The sequence below is a fragment of the Ctenopharyngodon idella genome, chromosome 20 (assembly GCF_019924925.1).
Source record: "Ctenopharyngodon idella isolate HZGC_01 chromosome 20, HZGC01, whole genome shotgun sequence".
Lineage (NCBI taxonomy): Eukaryota > Metazoa > Chordata > Actinopteri > Cypriniformes > Xenocyprididae > Ctenopharyngodon > Ctenopharyngodon idella.
The window spans coordinates 26,400,286-26,426,269 of NC_067239.1; the positions used below are offsets into that span (position 1 = coordinate 26,400,286).

At 37.6% G+C, this 25,984-nt stretch overlaps 1 protein-coding gene across 2 annotated transcripts in view; it reads left to right on the plus strand.

Annotated features, from left to right (window-relative positions):
- The window catches only part of man1a1 (mannosidase, alpha, class 1A, member 1), a 137,079-nt gene that overhangs the window by 79,554 nt on the left and 31,541 nt on the right, over window positions 1–25,984 (plus strand). For both annotated transcript variants that reach the window (XM_051874098.1, XM_051874097.1), the window contains exon 5: window positions 13,319–13,413. In XM_051874098.1, the coding sequence (XP_051730058.1) occupies window positions 13,319–13,413 (95 nt within the window). The remainder of the gene's footprint in view (window positions 1–13,318; window positions 13,414–25,984) is intronic.

The following is a 25,984-nucleotide window of genomic DNA, read 5'->3' on the forward strand; positions in this document are numbered from 1 at the left end:
AACAAAATAATAAAACAAACTTAGTTTTGCTATGTCAGTTAGGTAGAAAGCTTCATACCAGTATTCAGAAGTCCTGCTCTTTGGGACGAACCCCAACCATCCTTGGGAAAACCCCTTCATGCTGTTATTATTGTTTGTCTGGCTGATGCATTTATGCTTTTAGGAGTGACTCAAAGGCCTGTGTCAGTGCAGTAAACTCTGCACTCGGCTTGAACTAAATTGTCAGATACCTTAAAAAATAATGTGCTTGTTTACATCTTACAGTAAAAGTGTAGTGTATCATCGTTGTTGAATTTTTTCAAGAATTCTTTCAAGAAGTGACTGAACTTGTCTTGAAGTGTATCCACTTGGGCGCACTGACACAACATAAGCTGGCGTGATATTTCATCGGCTGATGTTTGATAGAATCACTCTGCTCCAGTTCCCTCATTTCCTTTGGCTGTTGTGGGTTCTTTAAAGGTTAAAGTCTCCGCTGAAACACACTAGTGAGAGTTTCTGCTTGACAGCAGGTTTTATTTTGCCGCTCTCATTTAGAGCCAAACGCAATGGCAGTCTTTTCTGTTCGTTGTCTGCCTCTCCAGAAAGGTCACCAACTTGCATCATCAGATTTAGCATGGCTTCCGACTTCATTTTGAATGCAACGTAGTCTATTATATGACAAGAAATCAGGGAGCATTGCAATTTGAGAGTTTGTTTGTTTCTCTGTGCAGGTCCACAATATTGATAGTCTAGAGTTGTTCCATTTTCATCAGTCTGTTTTGAATACTGAAATGCAAAGATGTGCAGACTCTTCTGAATCACAGCAAAACAAATCTTATTTTGTGAGCTTACAGTCTGATTTATATTGAGCCAAATGGACCATGTAGTGTGAAATAAAAAGAAAGGCCACTTGTCTTTCTATTGTGTTGTTCAATAGCTGAACAGAAAAGATGGAAAGAGTACACACAAATGAATTATGTCGAACAGAAACATTGAATTTTTTTGGTGTTGGTTTTTTTTAAAATAAATTTTAAATAGTGTGTAGATTTTCCTAATTTATTTTATTTTTAAATTGTTGGATTATTCACAAACAAATGATTGTTTTGAGCAAACTCTTTTTATGAATCAGTCACAAAGACTCAAAAACTCCCGCGTTATCGCTTTGAATTTGATCTTCTTTCAAACATTTATCTTGTCCAGACAGAAGAAATAGAGAGAGGAAAAGAAAAATGTGATCACTGCCATGCCTTTTCACAGAGTGTTTTGACAGGTGTGTGTAAAGCAGTCCTTCCTTTCTTCCTGTCCCTGAGTGGCTCCTTTTATCTGATCTTAGTGGTTTCAGACCACTTTATCGTCTGGTGAGAATGATCCAACTGTGCCTTTTGTGGCAGCCTTTGGGTAAAGGTCAGCAAATGAAGTACTTGATGGTATCTTTCATTCTGTTGTGATTGCTTTATCTCTTAAAGGTAATACTTGAAGCTAGTATATTTTACCGTTCATAAAATTTGGGGTCTTTATGATTTTTTTTATAATTGTTTTTTTTAAAGAAGTCTCTTATTATCTCAACGGCTGCATCAATCAATCAATCAAATCTTACTTTAAATTAAAAAACTGTTTTCTAATTTAATATACTTTATTTTAAAATTAAATTTATTATTAGTGTCACATGATCACATGATTTGAAACATTTCTTATTATTATCAATGTTGAAATCAGTTGTGCAGCTTAATATTTTTGTGGAAATCATGATATTTTTCTTTTTCAGGATTATTTGATAAATATATATATATCTTTAAAATATAAATCTTTTGCAACATTATGCTTTAAGGGTCACGCTTGATCAGTTCATTGCGTCCTTGCTGAATAAAAGTATTAATAAAAAATAAAAACTTACTGACCCCAAACTTTTGAACCACTATGACCCTTTAGAAGTGTTGTCACGATACCAGAATTTCATATGGCGATATCAAAAGCAGCTTAACAAATATGTTATTGTACACAAAGTATAAAAAATATAAAATATAAACATAAATATTATCAAATTAAATATAAAAATATCATGTATCCTCAAAGTATTGCACAATGAAGTAAACGTAACTTTTACAAGTAATTATCATGTTTTTAATTATTCATGAGAACTGTCAATAATGGAGAAAAATGACAAAAATAAAAGAACATCTATTTGGCTGGATTTAAAATGCAATATCTAGATTCTAACTTAAAATTTTTGGTCTTGCCTATTTATATTCCCTTTAGACATAACTGACTGTGTTTATAGGACGAGGTTGTGAAATCATCATAATTTGACCAAGATTGATTTCAACCATGCAAATACATATGCAAGTGTTTGGCAATGGCCATTTTGCGGTCAGACAGCCTCTAGACTGAAACATGTACTGCCAATATTATTTTAGTATGGACTTTGTGCCAAAGTACTGGAACTTGACAGCCCTACTCTTTAGTTTGGCAGTAGTCTGTGAAATCACACCAGTGCTTCCTGTTCTTCCTTTGATATGGTGAAGGATGACGTTCAGGGTCAGTATGGCTCCACGTTCTCACTAGTTCTGCTTTATCAGTGAGCACAGGTGTGTCCCTGTGGCCCATTTCATCTCAATGCTGAAAGCCTGTTCTCCATCTATCTTTCGTCCCTGTCATCTCATGCCATCCATCTCGTCTTTTCAACCAGCCCCTCATTTTCATCTGAATGGCTACGGTATGACTACACTGTTTATCATTTCCAGACATGCCCTTGACAACTAAATATTGGTGCCGACCATCACAGGGATGAGTTTTCTAGCACATTTTAGCTTACTGGTATTGTTAAGCTTGTATTTTTTGTTGCAAGTAGAAATTTTCCCCTCCACGTCTTTGATATGACGTGTCACAATGTCAAGGCAGACTCAATGTGTGAACACAGAGACTTTAGTGTCCTATTGAAAAGAGCTGCAACAGGATCTGCTGCTGATAAATTCTGCTTCCATTCCGCCTTGCCGCCCATTCATCCCCGTTGTATTATAAGCACAATGGCCCCATGTTACCATATATCTGTCCTATTAAAAAGATGCCTGCTCAGCCTTAGAGGAATCAATTATTCCTCAGCTGTCTGTCACACTGCTGTACACATCTGGCAGACAAACTCTGGTAGTATTAATGTATAATTAATTTATTACAAAGAAACGCACCAGCCAGCAGAAGCACAATTATGTCGGCAGATCTCTGTTGTGTTCTTTATCAGACTGAATAAGGTTGGAAAGGGTGAGTTTTAGGCCTGTTTTACACAAACACACAAGCAGCACTAAGTAAAGCAACAGCGTAAAAATAAAAGACTTCTTTCACAAACATTAAACATATTACTAACCTAAATTTTATTTGTATTATTTAGAAATTACCAACATTATAAGTGTCTTTACTGTCACTTTTGATCAATTTAATGAGTCGTTGCTGATGTAGTATTAATTGAATAAAAAAAAGAAAGAAAAAAAAAGTATTGACCTCAAACTTTTGAATGGTGCTGCATCTCTAATTTGCAGACATTTCTTTTCACGGCATCAGTTCATATTGGTGCTAAGATAAATACATGCTGTTTTTGTGCACAGTGTGAAACAAGCTTTAGACTCATTCATAGATGTTTGAGAGACATCAGTTAGAGATCTGGGTGTTATGCGTCTGGATTGTACTACTACACAAACCAGATGTGAGCAGGCTGCTCCGATATTACAGCACGTCTTGTATTGCGGCCAAAGGGAAGCCGGCGCAAAGCAGCCTTTGGCTGGAGCTCTGAGTGTAATTTACTGACTGCGTTCATATGAGAGATCACTCTCGCGCTCAGGTTTCTGAATCCAACCTTGGGGAAATATCACAGGTTTCATTATTCATTTAGTGCAGTCTTCTTCTCTCTGTACATATCTTGAATACATCACTTTTATGATGTTTTCCCTAAAGACATGCTCATAAACGAAGCTCCCAGACTACATTGTTTGATTAAACACAGTTCCCTGCAAGATTTTATTGTAACTGCCCCTGTCAGAACAGTTAGAAATACACTAGAATTGACTAGTAGTTGACCGAAAAAAGCCATTGGCAACATTTGGAGAACAAAGTGGCTAATGGCAGATTATAGTACATTTATTTTATATATGAAAAAAGAGATTAGCTGTTTTTTTTTTTTTCTATTATATTTGTAACAGCACAGGCTATTACATCTGTCTGCCCATTTTATTTTCTTTGCAAAACAAATTTTGGTGGCTTCTGCTAAGTGCTTTTTGGACTGTATACACTCCTGGGCAAAAAAAAATGGGCCAAGCCCAAAATGTCTTAAAGGTGACCTATTATGCCCATTTTGACAAGATGTAATATAAGTCTGTGGTGTCCCCAGAATGTGTCTGTGAAGTTTCAGCTCAAAATACCCCACAGATCATTTATTATAGCTTGTCAAATTTGCCCGATGTGGGTGTCAGCAAAATCAAGCCGTTTTTGTGGGTGGGTTGCTTTAAATGCAAATGAGCTTGTGCTCCCCGCCCCAAGCTCGCTCGTCATTCCAATACACTGAGGCATACATAATATAGAAGCTAACACAGCAAATATAACTCGCAAAATGGATCATTAAACTGTTCTTGATGCATCATATAACATAGGTATGGCATGTATTTTGTGGATGTTTGTTAAAATTCGATTCTGAATTATTTTGATAGCGTGCTGCACGGCTAACGTGGCTAAAGCTACACACTGTTGGAGACACTCGATAAGAATGAAGATGGTTTATGAATTATACAGACTACATGCGTTTTTGGCTTAAAAATGAAAATAACGAAATGGCTCTGGTCTCTGTGAATACAGTAAGAAACAATGGTAACTTTAGTCACATTTAACAGTACATTAGCAACGTGCTAACTAAACACATTCAGGAAGACAATTTGCAAAAATCACAAAATAAATATATATAAAATTGGATCAGTTGGTATCGATCCCTCTTTGAGAATCAATTTCTGTGCAAATCCTGTGTTTTACTGACGATCGTGTGAAGCATTCTAGTGTTAATGACTTATACATACTGGTATATGAATTTATCTAGCCACATTCCCTTCATAAATAAAATTACACCACTGCGTCCTTAGTGGCTCAGATGCCAGGGAGTTTATGGAGACCCATATGTTTGCTATTATAGCAGTTAACAGATCAGTGATAATGTTTACATTGCTGAGCTCAGGGACAGGCGTTCTTGAGTGCTGCTGTCCTGCAGAGTTTTGCTCTGACACAATTCACCTTCCTTCACGTAGCTTTAGTAATCCTGAAGACATTCAAGTGTGTTTGATTAGGGTTGTAGCTAAACTGCGGGACAGCTGCTGCTGCTGCACTCCAGGACCAGTGTTACTCGTCGCTTGCGAAAACAATGGCGTGCTGTGGGTGGAAACATACAGATTCAGGGCGCGGTAATATTATAATAAGTTCCCCTTCCTACGTCACAAGGGGAGTGAAATCAGAACGGCTCGATTTGTCTCATGCTTGCAGAGAAAGGCTTACCAAAACAAAGTTACTGGGTTGTCCTTTTTCACATTTTCTGTGCTAGTAGATGCACCAGAGACCCGATTATAGCACTTAAACATAAGAAAAGTCAGATTTGCATGATATGACCCCTTTAAAACTAAGCTTTTAATTGTCTTAACCACAAATTGTTGGTCAGGAAGTTAGCGACATTTAAGCAAATGCACTACTTAAAAAGCCATTGCTGTCTCAGAAAAACATCAAAGACAGAATGAAGTTTTTGGCAGAATATTGGAAGTTGTGTGTGGTGTGATGAATGACAATGAAATATGAGTTGCATGGTAATGTTTCAGAGTGTCTTCAAAAATCTGGTGAGAAATATAATAATAAATGCACCATGACACATGGAAGAAGAGGTGTCATTGTGTGGGGAGCCTTTTTAGCTGCTGGTATTGGTGAGATACTTCACTGTGAAAAGTCATTTAATGCTTTGGAGTACAGCAGAATGACTTGCTTCCACAAATGAGAAGTTGTTATCTAAAGAGGAATGGTCAGATGTTATTTTTCAACAAGACAATGCTCCTGCCCAATTCACAAAGACAACCAAGGAGTGGCTTGCGAACAATCCATCAGCCTCATGTTTTGGTCTGGTACTAGTCCAGATTTAAACCCTATTTGGTCTCACATTAAACTCAAATGAACTGGGAGACGTTTTTCAACTACTCATGAACTGTTTGAAGCCATTAGCATTCAGTAGAACAACACTGACTGTTTTTCTTCCTGTAAAAAGCTCCCTGCAAGTTGGGGAAGGATATTCTGTGCTAAGTTAATTTATCTACAGTATTTGTGCAATTCTTGCTAATTTCCTCACCAGTGATTTGTGATTTAAAATGGTGAAGACCATTAAAAGACCACTAAATATTTTGCCATTTTTGGCTTGGCCCATTCCCCCCCCCTGCTCAACTTCATCTGTTTCTCATCAGTTGTATGACTGAGCTATTAAGAGCATAAGTAGAAGCAATGATTTATTGCTTAAATGACACAGCATCTTTTACTTGTACCGGGTTCAAACTGTCATGAGCTGATGGTCACTAATGAGATGACGGTGGCGCAAGTTCCTGTGGGTTTAATAGTGTCCTTCACTTTGGCTCTAAACACCCTTTTTCTCTGGTCATATTTTCCCCTCATCTGTCTTGCTCTTGCATATACACTGTTGGAACTAAAGGCTGAGCCTCATGGGCTGGAGCTGCCTCGCTCTGCTGACTTAAGATAAATATGTTGAAGTGTTCAGAGTAATTGCTTTCAGGTGCTACTTTCAGAAGTGTCTCCTGCTCGCTTTATGACATGATCTACTGTACCAGAACCTAAGTGATGTCAAATGATGCTTTCTGCTATGTCAGAGGTGACAGCCATTTAGCATGGTGGTACAGTGTCAAAAAACTAGTTTGCTTCTGCTTTTTAAGCTTCTTAGGCTTGTTTCAATTAATTAAGAGCGTTTAATTATTAATGTGTGACTGTTCTGTCTCTCTACATGCTGCTAGACCTGAAAGATATCAAGTGTAGTTCTTCATTTCAGACCTTGCTGAAAATCAATATTTCATGCCATGTAGCACAAGTGTGCAGAGAACGAGAAGCTTGTTTTTATTCACTCATTTCATACATTTTCTCCTTAGTTTTATGATTTAAAATGTATGAAAAATCTGTTTGTATACTCTTGTGCGCATGCTCCTGTAGCTAACCTTACACAATGATTATACAATTGTTTGTTTTAGTTTTTAAAACATTTTAAGTAAAATCTACATGGGCATTATTCATGAAATAATATATATAACTAGTATTGTGTGACTGAGCACCAGACTATCTCTGTCTCTCTTTCTCTCTCACACACACACAATCCCTGAGTGCCAAACAACCTAAAATGATGCCTTCGGAGGGCACTGAAGTGTTTAGTCTAATCATTATCAACAGATTAAAAAAAATAAAATAAATAACTTAATAAATGAGTTCCAAATGACAATTATTTTTGAGCCCCACACTTTTCCAGGGCTCCAAAGCTCTAACAGTGGTTGGTAAAGGTGAAAAGCTTAGGGTGATAGCATAATTTCTGAATGGAATGCACTTTTTTTTTTTTTTTTTTTTTTTAATTAAATAAAGAAACGCACATACATTTAGCTAACATTTGCAGGTGTTCATTATCACCTTGGTGATTGCATTCGCTTTTAATAATTCAGTGCAACTTTGACAACAATCCCCTACTGAATCAACACACTAGCTATATTCGTTATTCTTTCTAATGTTATGTCAGGGAAAAGAGATAGTTAAAGGTATAGTTCACCCAAAAAATGAAAATTCTGTCATCACTCACCCTCATGTCTTCCAAACCCACAAGTCTTTCGTTCATCTTCGAAACACAAATGAAGATCTATTTGATGAGGTCTGAGAGCTTTCTGTCCCTCCATAGACAGCTATGCAACTACCACTTTGACGCTTCAAAAAGTTCATAAAGAGATCGTAAAACTAATCCATATGAATTGAGTGGTATAGTCCGATCGAGAGACTTGATCACCTTATATGATGAACAGATTGAATTTGAGCTTTTATTCACATTTAAACATTGATCAGCAAACATAAACAAAGCTCAACCAAACTTGCTTGATGCGTGAGAACAAACCTCATTAGTATAAATAAAAGATATAATAAAAGGCTAATTTCAATATGTTCATCATAAAGAACGACCATGTCTCTTTAGAAAATTTGGACTAAACTGCTCAATTTATATGGATTAGTTTTACGATCTCTTTATGAACTTTTTAAAGCGTCAAAGTGGTAGTTGTGTAGCTGTCAATGGAGGGACAGAAAGCTCTCAGATTTCATCAAAAACATCTTCATTTGTTTTCCAAAGATGAACGACACACGGGTGAGTAATTAATGACATAATTTTCATTTTTTGGTCAACACTTTTACAGCTACTTAAAGAAATATCATACCTTTTGTTCTCTTCTTTTTAAAGAACATCTCAAGATGCACTTGAACCGTTCTCTTGGCCATTTTGAACAGCTGAAACTCACGAACGCTTGTGTGACTGTGCGTCATGTGCAGCGTGTTACATTATTGAGTTCTGATTGGTCAGTTGCTGTTATTTATAGTTCGTTAATTATCATATGTAGGGAATTTTAATGTTTCTTTTGCATAAGTTTTACATACACAACACAGGTAATCTAATTGGGTATGGTAAGGGGGGATGATGGTTTTACAGAGGAGATGCTTTTTTGCTTTTTTTTTTCCCCCAACAAGGGGGCGTGCTATCCCCCCGCATTTGCAATTTGGAATGATACTTAAACACCTTAGCAAACATCACTATGGATGGTTAATAATGATTCATGGTGTGTTTAAAAATGTATTAAAAATACCTTTAATTCAGTAAATGGCGTTCAACTGGGCTATGGCTTCTGGGATTTTCATTTAGTAATGTTGACCTTGTTTTGACTGCCCGGTTTACCTTGGATTGATCTGTTAATAGATTTTCTTTCACAGCAATTAATCTTTTAGACCTAAATCTGGTTTCCAAAACTATCTGTGTGGAAAATTCACTCTGTTTAATGAAATATCGAAACTTCACTTTCGTTTTGTAATAATAAAGGTTACTGGAATAATACATTCATCTCAAAGCAACATTGTTTGTGCAAAGCCATCCTAAAGTTAATGATAGACTTAATTAGCTTTTTTTTTTTTTTTTTCAAAAGACCTTCAGTTGTGTGACCTGATTTGAAGTTGAAATGAAATCAAATTTGCATGCGGCACATTTGCTTTTAGTTTAGCCGTATTTTCATTTCTCCACAATACACTTTCTATGCTCTGTTCGCGTGAGCTGTGGTCCTCACGGTGGTGTAAATGTCAGCCTTTGTCAAAGCTGTCTTGAGCTTTAGGGCTTCGCTTTCATTGCTTTTTCTTGAACCTTTCTGACCGCTCGTCTCCATACCTGGATCAGACTGATCTCTGGGTGAGCGATGCCGGTTTTGGAGGGCTTTGAAAGGGTCAGGTGGCTCAATGCAGCTGTGTGCTACAGTCCCTGTAGTCCTAACAGTAATCTAGGTAAAGGCTCATGAGGTTCTCCAGCCACCATCTACTGACAAGGCAATTTATCTTATTTAGTGGACGTCTAGCACCTGACCAGCAGTTGCTTTGTGTCTCACACATGCTCATATGCACTCGCACTTATGCCTTGAAGTGGCACAGGACCAGACATTTATGAGCAACCTTGAAGTTATGAGTCTGCTTAACCTTGTTTTACTTCTCCCCAGCATTACTTTTTACACTATATAATCTACAATAATGATAATAATAATAATAATAATAATAATATTGTTACTATTATTATTATTGTATTATTATTAGTAGGGCTGCACGATTTATCACACAATACGAAAAATAACATTGAACTTAAACGCGATTATCACTTAAACATGATTATCACTTAGTGCGATTATGAAATCACAAAGGCTGCAATTGTTTTTTTGTGTGTGTGGGTTGTTTTTTTTTTTTTTTTTTTTTTTTTATGCGCAGCTTGTCAATGAAGTATGGCTACAAATGCTATTCCTTCAATGCTATTCTATGCAGCCTTTGCCAAATCGCGTGCGGTTAAATCGTACAGCCCTAATTAGTAGTAGTAGTAGTAGTAGTAGTAGTAGTAGTAGTAGTAGTAGTAGTAGTAGTAGTAGTAGTAGTAGTAGCAACATTTATTCGTATTAAATAATTATATGTTATTGCTAAGGCATCATGGTAAAACGTTTTGTGCAGGCAAGCAACACTTAATTATGCTTAATTTTGTAATTTGTTAAATTGATGTAATCAGTACAAACTCTCTACTCCACTGATAAATTGACAACATAAATATCTGTAGCACACTGTGGCCATCAGTTCTCATTTTATAGGTTGACTGTTTTTGATATATTAAACATTGTCATCAGTTTATTTGAAAATGTCTAGCAGAGTCGCTCTGTTCGTTTTTCGTATACTCTGAGGCAGAGGGATTTTATTACAGACATTGATCAAAGTGATGACACGCTTTGAGTGATCGCCTCTCCCATCAAAAGTTGTCAAAGTTGCATTGAATTATTGAAAGTGAGATGATAATGCCCACCTGCATATGTTAGCTAAATATATGGGCATTTATTTATGTATTTAATTACAAAAAAAATCTCTGAGCTATGTTCCTATGACACTATTTAAATCGGCACAGAATCCAATCATGCCACAAGCTACATAACATAGCTTGATATAAGCACTAAAGCTGCCAGCCGCTAATAGCTCGAAAGCAGCAGTTTTGATGGAGATTCTGGCTGTTTCTATTTCCAGTTAGAATAGAAAGGATGCGTGCTGTACGTGACAGTCCAAGGCTCACTTCCAAACGTTCTTTTAAAAGCTGCCTAAAAGCATTGGACGTGGCGAAGGTGGCGGGCCTGTTGGCGACATCCAACCAGACAACCTGCTAAGTGAATTCACATGGACAGGATAACAGCTCACCTTGTGTTTGAAGTAGCAAGGGCGAGCACACAGACTTCATCTAGGCCGTTGAGGCGCTGGGGAAAACGCTAGAGAGTGATGCACGCTTCGAGGTGTTGACCTCATCCTTGATATGCATACCGAATGGCAGACTTGGAGGTAAAGACGTCCTCGTTTAGAGCTGTAGTGGGGTTTATGATCAGTTTAGATATGATTCTGACTCTGTAACATGCTTCACTGTTACAGTTGATTTAATCCCAACCGTATGATTATTATTGTTTTACTGCTTCACACTAGTGCAGTGCTTTTATTCCCCAATACATTTTGACAAGTCATTGGATGGCAGTTTCATTTCTGTCTGTGCCGCCTCCCCTCTCTCGTGTTGTGAAAGGCTCTCACGCAGCGATCTGGTCGTGCTCATGGGAGCTTTGCTTTGTGGGCTTTCTGACTCACAGGATGAATTACAAGAGGGACGAGTAAATCCGGTTCTCTGACACAGATACGCATCTTTCGCCAAGTAACCCACTAAAAGAGCTAAACTCTGCAACAAATACCATAAATATTTGCTTAAATGAGACATATCATGGAAAGCTGGTCATTTAAATATAAAAATCTTAAAGGTGCAGTTGCAAAAAATAGCCTGTTCTTAACATTCTGGGCCGAAGCACGCTTACGTCATATACGATGCAACTTTTTGTATGGAAGAAAACAGGAAGAAAAGCACTTTCGCTAAGAAAATAGATTTATCATTTATGCCATGCAGCGATTTTCACTTGCACGTATCAGAGGATTGTTAGGAAGGCAGCTGATGTTAATGGAGGAATTTGCAGCTTTACTTGCAAACTACAATTCCTGTTCATCAAAAAGTTGAGAACCAGACCCATTATAAGCCCAAATACACTTAAAAATAATTATATTAATTGAAAAATGTACTATCCAAGTAGTAATAAAGACGTTTGCTGTCGTAATGATGACAGTATCGCACACAAAACTAGTAGTTGTTCCATGCTCCAACACGATTAGTGCTCACACTGCATGTGTACCGCACTTGAGTCCAACTAAACCGCGCTCCAGCCCACCTCTTCCAACCGGGCCAGGGATGGCTAAACGAACCACGCCCGGGCTTTGGGGGTCAAACACGCTCGGCACAGTTCAGTACACCCTGTAAATATATTGCTGATATAATGTTGTCTAGCTTGTTAACTTTTTTTTTTTAAAGGTTTTATTAAAATTGTGAGAATTATTTGTGATAGTATTGCGGTAGAAAATAGTTAAGGATTATAAATAAATTGGTAATTTTTCATACCATATGCAATTGTTAAAGTTTGTTTGTTGTGTATGTTTGACACGTAGCTAATCATATTAGTGTCACGACAGCAAATAAAAATATGTAAAAATAAAAGCAATGAGCAGTTTTTTTCAATAAATAAATGATTTGTTTATTTTTATTTAAATATATTTTATTTAATATGTGCACAGCCGTTGAAAAATTTGGGGTCGGGATGAAAAATATAATAAAACATTAATATTGTGAAATAATATTATTGCAATTTAAAATAACTCTTTTGTATTGGAATATATTTTAAAATATTATTTATTCCTGTTATGGCAAAGCTAAATTTTCACCATCTTTACTCGTCTTCAGTGTCACATGATCCTTCAGAAATCATTCTAATATGCTGATTTGATGTTTAAGAAACATTTATTATTATTATCAATTTTGAAAACAGTTCTACTGCTTAATTTTTGTGGAAAATTAATGTTTACTGTGATTTTTGATTAATTCAGTGTGTCTACTGAAAAAAAAGTATTATTATTAATAAAATTTTTTTTTTTTAAAAATTCATTTTTTGAACGGTAGTGTAACTAAATAAAATTCTGATTGTTGAATATGGCCCATAAATATGAAAAGACTCATTTCTGGATAAAACCATTAAAGCCAGATCAGTCCGCTTTGGCTCAGCACGATACCATCTCAGCAGCTGACGGATATACAGCATATTTGCTGGTTGAGGGATTCGTAGCAGCCCCTGATGGTTTGAAATGTCAGAGGAGTTGAATGAAGGGCCAGGTAGCAGACAGAAGATGACAGGCAGGCAGCGGGTTTACAGCGGGCCGCGTGCCCTCGTCTTATCTGCTGTTATCAGCCGTCTCCTGTATCCTGCCCTCGGCAGAATATCAATGCCTCTCTTTCTGTCAGCTGACTCTGTGTATCATGCAAATATGACTGATAAAATAAATATGGTGAGTTTATGGGGAGGCAGGGGCAGCCAGAGGTTACACGGCTCTGCTGTTGCTGTGTACAGATGAGGTTAGACTAACCTCTATGTGTCTGTCTGTCTTTCTTTCATTTCAGGTGTTCAGGAAAAAAGCTGTTGAACTAGGAGAGAAGCTGTTGCCGGCTTTTAAGACCCCGACTGGCATCCCTTGGGCTCTCCTCAACCTAAAGAGGTCAGTGACGCACAAACAAACACATTTCTGCATGAACTCCTGAGGCTTTCTTCAGCCAAGCAGGTCAGATCTCTCCACTGCATGTCTTATTAACTCACAAGCGCTGTATTTGAATCCTCAAACCCAGCAGTGGCTCTCCGTCACCTGTGCACCCGGTTCTCCAAGATATGATAATGAATAAGAAGTCTGGTGGGATTATTTTGTTGCAGAAACCATTTTCTGCAGGAGCCATTTTCTGACTAACTGTAAGGGCTCGTTCACACAGAACGTGTTTTTCCTTTGAAAAACGCGACACACGGGCAGTGGAATGGGGAAAAAGAACGCTGTGTTTTTAGAACGTTGTGTCATGCATGAGACGCTGCAAAAGATGCAAGACGTGAGCGTAGCAGTCATACACGTCCATCTAGCATGTGTTTACATAGAAAAACAATGAAAAGGTACCGCATTTGGAATGGAAAACGTGTTCTGTGTGAACTGCTTCTGAATGCTGCTTTTTTTGTTGCCAGTCGTTTTATGCTGTTGTACCTGTTTTGTAATATTTGCCATATTTCAGCTAGCTTGGTCTCAGAATTGTCAAATAATATGTGGCGTGTTAAATCAGATACAGATCCATCAATTAAGATCCTTAAAATTAATGTTCTGGTGCAATATGTAGTCAGTCGCCAGAGAAAATAATTTTGATTCAAAGCATTTCCAACGGAACTCTATGAGGCTTTAAAGGCAGAAATATGCAGCTTTTTAATGTGTTTAAATAATTTTTTTAGTTTTAGGACTAATTTTCTTGGTGGGTTAATATCTGATTACCAGTCAGTAGAGATTTTCTTTCTTCCTTGTAAAAAGTACTTTATGGTTAGCTACGTCATATATTACTGATGTCATGTATTATCATGGTTATCTGCGTCATATTTTGGATACTATTATTTGCGTACCTTCAAAGTATTTGTCAGTATTTTGAATTAGTGTTTATTTTTAAACATTTTAGTCATTTTAACTTTTAATACTTATTTAATTTCAGTTAGTTCCAACGTGTCTAATTTTCATTGAAGTTTAAGTTTTTTTTAATCTAATATTTATTCATGTGTTTAAGACTTATATCCATTAAATAGTTCAAGCTTTTGCAGATTATAACAATAGTCTAAGTCAGACATGGTGATGTATTAATATATGCATATGTTATTCATGCATTTTCAAAAGACAGGTTTTGGTAGTATATGTGAGGTTTTGATCATAAGTACATTTAAAGGCAGACATGCGTATGTGTTTGTACTATGTGTAGATGAGCTCTAGTTTTATTTCATACTAGGGCTGGGTGATTTGACCACGTGGCGGTCAATGTCTGAGTAATGATTTTTGCTTTTGAGTAATGTATTATGTATTGTTTACACTGTACCACAGTAGATCAGTTTGCAAAGTTAAGACGAGGAGTTTAGTCGTTTGCAGTTCCCACATTAATACATGTGCGTCATATATTCAAGAGATGTGCGTCACAGTTGTGTGTATATTAGCTATATGTTTTAGCAGCTTCAGATGTAGCTCATCAAATAAGAATTCAGTTTGAGTTGTATTTGAAGTATATAACATTAAGCATTTGTACTGATGCCAGAATTATTGTTTATTATAAATCTTCTCGTTTGGTTCGCATCCATCACTTTCCATGCCAAAAACATTTCGATAATAGAACATGACCGTAAGGTATAAAATTACATAATATAAATGATTTGGTCACACCGCCAACCCCTTTTTCATACACCAATAACAGGGTCGGAGCTCCCAGATGTCCTGGTCTGTGATGGATGTCTGGCTACCCGAGCTCTTCAATCGTATAGGCAAGCAGGAAGTCACTGCAGAGATCCTGAGAAAGACAACCTGTCAGAGAATTTGATTAGACGAGTTATCCCTCAACTGACATACTACCTAACACTTGTCTTTTTGCAGTCAGGCACCGCTGGTGAGGACAATGCAAAATGAGTGGGCGGCACATGGCAGAGAACAGAAACATACTTCAGTGTTTATCAAAGCTTTTCCTATTAGCTTAAGTATCCAGGGTGTGTTTCCTTGTTTAAACTGCTGTAGAACTAGAGTGAAGTGCTCTGACAAATGCTCTAAATGGAGCGGCCGAGCATTTACCATTTTATAACAAGGAGTAGCTAATAACGCAGCTACAGGACAAATGGTTTTCGGTTCCTGTCAGTAAATATAGCTTTCCACCATATCTGCACTTAGCACAAGTGCTCCTATCACCTCTAGCGAAGGCGCTTTCCTCCCTCCATGTGGGTCACCTACATCGTTAGTCCACATTGCTAATGCTGTTCGCTTCCACGCTATTGTTTGCTTTGGCTCGAGGCACCTGTGGTGCCGCGGTACGTCTGCAATTCGTGTCGCAGACCCTTTTCAGGCTGTATGTGCTAATGTAAGTGCATTCATCTAATGTGCAGAAGTATCCTAATGCATCTTCATAAAATGTTCACAGTTAAAGGCATTTCAAAGAAAGGCAAGGTTTTATTTTGTAAAAGGATTTTCTGTTTTTTATGGGCTTTTAATGGTTGGATATGACAAGACAGTGGAGAGACAGGAAATAATCGGGGAGAGAGAGGGGTCATGGGGAACTCGATTCGAAAGTAGTATTGAACTCAAACTTATGTGCGATCTGATAGGTTCACATGCTTCTCCTTTTTGATTTATTCCCTTAATTTATTAATTTAATGATTTGTAAATTGCATTATACATATAATAAAAATACTAAGTAGATATGAGAGAGATTTTTAGGGTGACCATATTTCTCATGGTGGAATACAGGATGGGAAATTACAAACAATACAACAAATACAATAGAGATACAAATTGAATAAACTTGTTTTTCAGATACAGTAGGTTTATTTACCATGTATACATTTATTTAACATATTTTGTTGCTTGATTAACATTAATGACAAATATTTAATCAGGCTACTGTCCCTTTAAGACCGAATTCATGGATGTAATATAGGCTACTGACACACATCCGGTTTTCACCTACCTGTTTACGTCCACTTAAGCCATAACCGACTGTATTTACATGAGATACTCCACACGATGGACATTTTGGCAACTATGTGTGGATTTGACAATTCAGGCGCAAGGAGAACTGATCGCGCGCTGTCTGAGAGACTGGGATCACGCGCAAGGAAAGAGAGAGAGAGCGCTTCTGGTGTGTGATTCAGCGTGATTCCGCCTATCCCGCCTTCACTAACTGCAAGTTAATCGATAACAAATTTTGATTGGATGGTAATTTTGTTTTACGGCGAATTTGACTGATCAGTCGTAACGAAATTTTAGAAAAGATGAAATACGGGACAAAACATGATTTTTTTTTTTCTTCAGGCTACTGAAATACGGGACTGTCCTGGGAAAAACGGGACATATGGTCGCCCTAGATATTTTGCTTACTCTCTCTCACTCTAATTTATTATTACATATTCACTTACATATAATAAAGAATATTAAATACATTTCTCTCTCTCTCTCTCTGTCTCTCTCTAGGTTTTATAAAATAAAGTGATCATGTCATGAATTTATCAATTTTCAATTATTTTAAAAGGAAATAATGCACTGGGACACAAAAATATGCACGTCATGTCAATGACCCATGTGTGTGTGTATTTATAATTATTTTTTATATATAATACAATATATAAATGTTTCAGTTTAATTATCACAAGTTTGTGTTAGGGTTAGGCGATGTCTACCAAATTGGCAGACGTCTACAGTGAAACATTGCAATGGACGATGACATCGGGGTGGAGGGATTTAATTTATTGGAAAGAATTAAAAACGCCCACTCTGCTCAGCGCCAGTGGACACGCACCGTTGAAGTGGTGCGCGTCTGGAGAAAGAGAGAACGCACACAGAGCTAGAAGGGCTTGGACGCAGCACATTTGGCTTTAGATAAAACTACTAGACAATATAGCACTGAAATATCATTACCACAAACGATCCTGAACGCTTGTGGTGTGATCCGCACCTGTTTTGACGCGCTGCTCACTTCAACTAGAAACAGTAAAATGGTGCTACCGTTCTGTCTAGGTCTGGATGGAAACATGCCGGGGTCCGGATGCGGACCGCGGTCCGCCATTTGAATATCAGTGGTTTAGTTTGAATCACGTGGAATCACGATGCCGGCTCAACATTGTGATGTCTGTCAGCATCGCAATGGACAATGGCATCATCTATCGGCCCAACCCTGGTTTTTATGCATATCTGGTGTTTCCCCAAATTTGCTAAAAAAAATTCTGGACCCCAAACTCCTCTACATAAGCTTCGGGGTTTTTGTTTCAATTAAAACACAGTTTGTGTAGTTGTCGTTTATGTATTTTCAGTGTCCAGTATGGAAATGCTAGCATAGTCACTAATGATACCCAATTCAAGATAATTGGAAACCTCAGTCATAAAGAGGTGAAACATTGGGTAGCTGGGGCTTTTAAACACTCGGTGACGAGCTGTTGTTTGTTCTGAGGGGTCCTTGGCGGTGCTATAATCCTTGATTTAGCCTTGTGTTCTTGCGTGTTAAAAGCTCTGGAGAGGAGATCATAATCATATTCAGTGTCTAATGTGAGCATGAATCACAGCGATAGTCAGTTTCTGTGCTATGAATTCATATTCTCATCTGAATCTGTTTAATTAAGCAAATCTAGAGATCTCATCTAAGAGCATGAAATGATACAGAGTAGTTATGAAACCCACTTATTAGGAAGAGGTGATAAACAGCTCAAATCTAAATTAAAACACAGTATGTTTGGACAGATGTCAGATAACTTTATCCACCCGCCAGTGTTAGTATTGACCCACTTGCAGTAGCAACCAGCCTCAAGCCAACAGAAATTTGAATTTATGTGACTTATGTGGGCTTTATTATTATGCCGTCTGTCTGCTGTGAGTCCCCAGTGTTCCAGGCAGAAAATTGAAGGCGAGAAAAGACAGAAGAGGCCTAATTTTACAGACAACCTTGACCCAGATTTGGCTGGAGCAAGACTGAGGGTCTCTGTGGATGACTTTGCTTTCACACCATCGGCTTCTGCTTGTCTTTGCACACATTTGACTGCACGAGCGTAACATCCACACAGTGTGAACAGTCATAATGTGTAATCTCTAAGTGTCACATAAAATCGAAAATTCAACATTTAGTGCTGCTTAGAAAGTCATGAAGCATTTGTTGATTTAACTGTATGATGATGTGACTCAGCATGTTTGAAATTAAACCAGCAGTAAAAGTATCATTATTTGCTTCTTGGTTCTTGATGCAGCTGTTCCCTTTGTTCCCTTTTCCGCTTTGAAAGATTGTTACAATGGTTTAATCCTTGATTGCTATACAGTGGGTACGGAAAGTATTCAGACCCCCTTAAATTTTTCACTCTTTGTTATATTGCAGCCATTTGCTAAAATCATTTAAGTTCATTTTTTTTCCTCATTAATGTACACACAGCACCCCATATTGACAGAAAAACACAGAATTGTTGACATTTTTGCAGAATTATTAAAAAAGAAAAACTGAATTATCACATGGTCCGAAGTATTCAGACCCTTTGCTGTGACACTCATATATTTAACTCAGGTGCTGTCCATTTCTTCTGATCATCCTTGAGATGGTTCTTCACCTTCATTTGAGTCCAGCTGTGTTTGATTATACTGATTGGACTTGATTAGGAAAGCCACACACCTGTCTATATAAGACCTTACAGCTCACAGTGCATGTCAGAGCAAATGAGAATCATGAGGTCAAAGGAACTGCCTGAAGACCTCAGAGACAGAATTGTGGCAAGGCACAGATCTGGCCAAGGTTACAAAAAAATTTCTGCTGCACTTAAGGTTCCTAAGAGCACAGTGGCCTCCATAATCCTTAAATGGAAGACGTTTGGGATGACCAGAACCCTTCCTAGAGCTGGCCGTCCGGCCAAACTGAGCTATCGGGGGAGAAGAGCCTTGGTGAGAGAGGTAAAGAAGAACCCAAAGATCACTGTGGCTGAGCTCCAGAGATGCAGTCGGGAGATGGGAGAAAGTTGTAGAAAGTCAACCATCACTGCAGCCCTCCACCAGTCGGGGCTTTATGGCAGAGTGGCCCGACGGAAGCCTCTCCTCAGTGCAAGACACATGAAAGCCCACATGGAGTTTGCTAAGATGGTGAGAAATAAGATTCTCTGGTCTGCTGAGACCAAGATAGAACTTTTTGGCCTTAATTCTAAGCGGTATGTGCGGAGAAAACCAGGCACTGCTCATCACCTGTCCAATACAGTCCCAACAGTGAAGCATGGTGGTGGCAGCATCATGCTGTGGGGGTGTTTTTCAGCTGCAGGGACAGGACTGGTTGCAATCGAGGGAAAGATGAATGCAGCCAAGTACAGGGATATCCTGGATGAAAACCTTCTCCAGAGTGCTCAGGACCTCAGACTGGGCCGAAGGTTTACCTTCCAACAAGACAATGACCCTAAGCACACAGCTAAAATAACGAAGGAGTGGCTTCACAACAACTCTGTGACTGTTCTTGAATGGCCCAGCCAGAGCCCTGACTTAAACCCAATTGAGCATCTCTGGAGAGACCTAAAAATGGCTGTCCACCAACGTTTACCATCCAACCTGACAGAACTGGAGAGGATCTGCAAGGAGGAATGGCAGAGGATCCTCAAATCCAGGTGTGAAAAACTTGTTGCATCTTTCCCAAAAAGACTCATGGCTGTATTAGATCAAAAGGGTGCTTCTACTAAATACTGAGCAAAGGGTCTGAATACTTAGGACCATGTGATATTTCAGTTTTTCTTTTTTAATAAATCTGCAAAAATGTCAACAATTCTGTGTTTTTCTGTCAATATGGGGTGCTGTGTGTACATTAATGAGGAAAAAAACTTAAATGATTTTAGCAAATGGCTGCAATATAACAAAGAGTGAAAAATTTAAGGGGGTCTGAATACTTTCCGTACCCACTGTGTGTGTGTGTGTATATATATATATATATATATATATATATATATAATATATATATATATATATATATATATATATATATATATATATATATATATATATAATCTCCAAGAATTGGGCAGTTTTATGGTGTATGTTGCATTAGATCATTCCTACAGTCTTCACCTTGACTTCCTACCAAGGACATCCTGCTCTTTAAGCTCCTGAAGTGTGTCAAATGCTCAAGCCATCATCCAGTACCTGCCCTCATACGGTTCCTCCTGCAGACATGAATTCCAGCAAATTCCACATTTGCTCTTTGTTAACTATTCAAGAGGGGAAAGTTTCCCCTCATGCATAAACATAAGTCCTTCATTACGTGTTTTTTTTTTTTCTATGTTCCCCTTGGTTAAAGTCAAGCAGCCTGAAGCATTTCTCTATTTTTACTGTTTCTTCCGTCTCTTCGCTTTGCGGAATGTAGAGAAATTTGTCTGCTTTCCTGCACATCCTCCTCTTTTACCCTTTCTGTCGTCAGCCCATCTAGTCGTGTACATGTGACTGTTGACCCCTGTTGCTGAAGAGTTTTTCAACGTCCTCTGCTCAGTGAAATATTTTTCATGGTCATTTTTTCCACAGCTTATCTCTCTTCCACACTCCATCCTGGTGCCTTTTACGAGAGCTTGAAAGGCAGATAAAGGATTCCAAAATCAAATTTACCGTGCCACCTGTCTGACATCACTTTGATTCTGTTTAACTTCCTTCACTTCAAATAAACTGAAGAGTCCTGCATGTTGCATGGTCAAGAGAAGAGTGAAGTCATTGAATACAAGCTGGTTAAATCCATGCTTTTAACCTCTGACCATCTAATTCTAGATATACCCTTTTTTTTATACTGTACTCATGCCAAAGAGCTGGAATAGGTTAAAAAAAAAAAAAAAGTTACATGTAAGTGTTTCACCACAGCAACAACGCTGTGACATCCATCCTAATTAGTGGCGCTTGCAAAGAAAACATCGCAATTAAAATAACTAATACCTCAGGGTATTAAGGGGAATTCACACTTAGAGTGACTGAATGCTTTTTTTTTTTTTTTTGACTTCTGGTTTTGATTTCTGGTTACTTAACATTGTCTGCTGATAATGTAACAAAGTTCAGCAAACTTGTAGTTATATGCAGATGAGCTGTGATGGAGCAAATAGCAATGGCAAGGAATTTTTATACTTGCCCAGACCGGCCAGACATTAAATTTAATTAATTTAGAATGTTATATTTTAAATTGAAATTTAAAATTTTTACATTTATTATCTGATATTGAACAGTCAGCATGATAAAATTCTCTGTGAAGTTTATTTTTTTTATTTCTTAACCACCGCCATCGATGCGGCACTTGTAAAAATGTACAAATTCAACAGAACAATACATTTAAAGGCAATCACTGTCAGGTGTCATATCACCATTTGAGAGCAATTTTTACATTTTTATGCAGAAACCGAAGGTTTATTTCAGAGATTAAACAAGAGAGTCTATTCTTTATAGGGTGGTACTCACTTTCAGATGTGCAATTTTTCACCCAGTAAATGATGAAATCCCTTAAAAAAAAATTTATTAAGTCCCTCTTTAGTCAATAATTTTATCCCTTTAAACCCATCTTTGATCACCAAAATGACATATTTAAATGTTTTTTTCATGTGAAAAAAAATAAAAATAAATAATAATAATTCTTCATGCCTTAAAATAGCTTGCATATAAATGAAGCAAGAGTGTAGAGTTACATTCATTTATACGCCTCCACTCAATCACAAGCTCAGAATACCTTACTGTAGTAAACACTACACAATGGCAAGTGGAAATACTGGTTTAATTCAACCATATATTTTTGAAGCACAAACTGATTCAGAAGTAGTGGAAGAGTGAATTATACAGGCTTGTATACAAGTCGATGTATCAGAATGGTAATGCGTTTTATGTATAGCTCTCTACAACGTCGGACACATAACGGTAATTATGATCAGGTTGTGATTTATGGAAAAAAAAAAAACAGATGGGGGATGTTTTGAAAAGCTTTTTTCCCCTTGGGAAAAAAACAAACCACATCGGAGCTATATATATACTGTGTGTGTGTATCAATCGGTAGTTATTGATATTTTGAATAGAATAACGAGATACAAACCTGTTCGCGTTAGCTCCCATTTATTTTTGATCACAGTGGTTCGCTACCTAACATACAAACTTTTAGTCCAAAAGTGCACACATTTGGAGAAATATGTATTCATACGTTTACCTAATATTTCTTTAAATAGAATAGAGCCGTAATTTCTTAATGACTCACAGAAAGACTATCAGTGAATATTGCGTGATCATAATTCCCACATCACGATGACGGTAAACTTCTACATTCTGTCTCATAATACATTTATGCATCAGTTTATTATATACAATATCTGCATTAGGTTGCAGTAGAGTGAGTTTTGAGCAGAAACACTGTAATAATCTCATACTGTCACTCTGAAATAGATTAATGGCACTTGCTGACTTTCTGAAAAGCTGTGCATGGATTGAGGCGCATTAACCAGGATCACAAATCCCGGATGGTCAGCAGGAGCAAAAAAGTCCTAATAAAGTCAATTTCTGGCTTTATTGTTGTTTGTATTGTCATGTTGCAGCGTTTTACTTGGTGATGTTTTAAATAATATTTTTATTTTGGTATTTTATATGCTCTGTTGGTGGTTGGTGGAGTAGCATCACCCGTGGGGGATTTATTTTTTTATCCCCACCGGGTATAAAAAATAACTTAACAGAGGCAACGATACATAGACCAGAAAGGGGGAAATCTCCCCCCCCCCCCCCCCCCCCCCCCCCCCCCATAAATCGCACACTAATTATGATTACGATAATTCTATGATTATCCTTTTTCTTGACTACGTTATCAAACAGCTCATGTGCTGCTAATGTTACAAACTATGTTCCCGTTCGCCATCTCAGTCTGCCTTCTAAACATCAGCTTCCTTAGAATCACTTTGAACAACTTAGAACATCAGTGGAGAAAGGATTATAATGAATCATAACATCGTAATATGCATCATATACATAATTCACTGCTAAATGTACCCGATTTTTGATATCAACAGAAAAAAATACCAGGATAACCTGGCTTCTCTTGAGAGTCCCCTGCTTCGCAGCATAGTTAATGATATGCTAAAGCCCACCTGCACATTGACTGGATTGTTTACAACATATTTGTGACGTAGAGAACAAGGCCGATTTTCATACCAGGAGAAAATACTCAGCAATGGTGTTGACTTATGAATTTGCACATTGTTTGTTTTAAAGCACATTAAAAACACCACATAGACATATAAACAACATTAAAAACTTGATTTTCACCGCAGGGGGACATTAAGGGCTCTTCTGATTTGGACCGGTAATCAATCACCCTAGCAACCACATAACAAACGCACTAGAAACAACTTCGAATAACTTCCTGGCAACCACTTTAGCATCATGGCAAGTTTTGCACAGGCAAACACCAGTAAATTTTTCTTTAAAATAAAAGGAAAATCTATTTCCCCCTGATGGCGATGATGTATTTGTACATGCAGCAGTGAGTCACACCAACGGAACAAACATGCACGCTTGAATAAGAAACACTCAAGAAAGTTATCGAGTGTGAATCAACACTAATTTTCTATTGAGGTGGGTAAATGTGCCTTTCACGTAATGTATTCGTCTCATAAAAAGGCAAGACAGTAACTGCTTGACGATTGCACCTCGCTGAGATGTTCAGTATTGGTTGGAAACGTAAGCTTCATAACGACGCTTTGAATAGACCACATGCTGTGTGCTTTTCTGCCATCATTTTCCTCTCCAGATAATTGATGTCCTCTAAATGGTATTTTACAATTGTTCACATTTATTTCAGTTACTCATCTATTACGGGCATACGTAGGGGTTACATAACAGGCATATTTATGCCTGATGGATGCTTCTAAGAGGGATTGATGAGGCCATTTCTTCTGGTCGTGCCAAAAAAAAAAGCAGAAGGAGAAAGTGAGAAGTCCGATAATAATGAGACATTACACTCCTCTCTCCCTCCTCTGAGAGCTACAGCTCCGTTTGATCCATTTTTAGGACTCTCCTCTCATCCCCAAAGAAATAAAATCGACAGAAAATTGTTTTACGGTTTAATTGAGCTTTACATTAAGCAGATGTCATGGAGTAAAGAATGGTATAAACGTTTTTTTACTAATCTTCATTTTATTATGACAAACGGCTGAGTCGCCACCATGCCCCGGGTGCTTAAACTCTAGCTGGGTAATCAATTCAGAAGACTTGGGCTGTTAGGAGTATGTGCGTGACACGATTAGCCTAATTTCAGAGGCATTTTGCTGTTGCTCAGTGCTAGAGCAGTCAAAACCGTTACATTTAAGGCTCTGCTGTTGTATTGTCTGCAAAGTTAAACATATTGCATCCTGTCTGATCAATATCACTGTTTTGTGGGGTACGACAGCTTTATAGATCTCTGTAATGTATAGCATGCATATGTGGCCTCTGGCCTACATAAATGAAATGTTAGGTTGTGAACGAGAGAGATGGAGAGTGTCATTGTGAGACTCTGGTCTAATGTCAAACATAAAGGCTAACTTCTGTAGCAGCCTGAGGATACATGAGTTTTGGTTCATTCGGTGGAGTTCGTATTTCACTCCAGCAGTAGTTAATTATTCAGGCTAATGGTATTTTCTCAGAGCTCTGGCAGATAATTTGTTATGTATCCCTTACTGCTCATTATTAAGTGTCCTACTGCTGGGACATAGGCCTACATAGAGAGACAGCTGGGGAAGAACTATACCTTTTTTGGAGAGGTGTGTAGACTATTCAAGCTCATTTCTAAAACTTAAAAAAAAAAAAAAAATCACTCAAGGACATTTTACATTACAGTGTCATGTTACAGATATTATGTCCATTTATTTATTTATTTATTTAGCCCAGCTGTTATTTGCAATAAGAAACCGTATGTGTATGTATGTGTGTGTGTATTCTGCCAACATACATATGGAATATCATAAGAGAAGCAGCTAAATCTGTATGGAAGTTTCAGTAAAGAGCCTGTATGTACTTTTAGTTGTTTGTCTGGCATCTCTTTTCCCTTGATTTTCTTAAATTTGTGTTACATGCTTTAATCATCTGTGTAATGAAAAACAAATTGGTCTGGCACAGCTCAGGGCTCTATACTAACATTTGCTTAGGAGCCCTCTTGCCCTTAGGGGCACAGTCTGCAAAACTAATTTGTGACAATAAAACATATGTGCAAATAGGCACTGAAAAACTGAAATAATAACAATTCTGAAACATAGGATTGGTGTGGGACAAAGTACTTTAGACACTTTCATAATAACAAACTTCTGACAGGCGGCAGACCAGAGTGAACATCTGATTAAGAAAACTATAATGATGTACTGTGTTGGGGGTAACGCATTACAAGTAACGCAAGTTATGTAATCAGATTACTTTTTTCAAGTAATTAGTAAAGTAATGCATTACTTTTAAATTTACAACAACTAACACAAGTTACTTTGTTTTCCCATTTATTGACTGACACCATGTTGAGAGAAATCGGGAGTGCAGAGGCGTTGTGTGCGCTGTG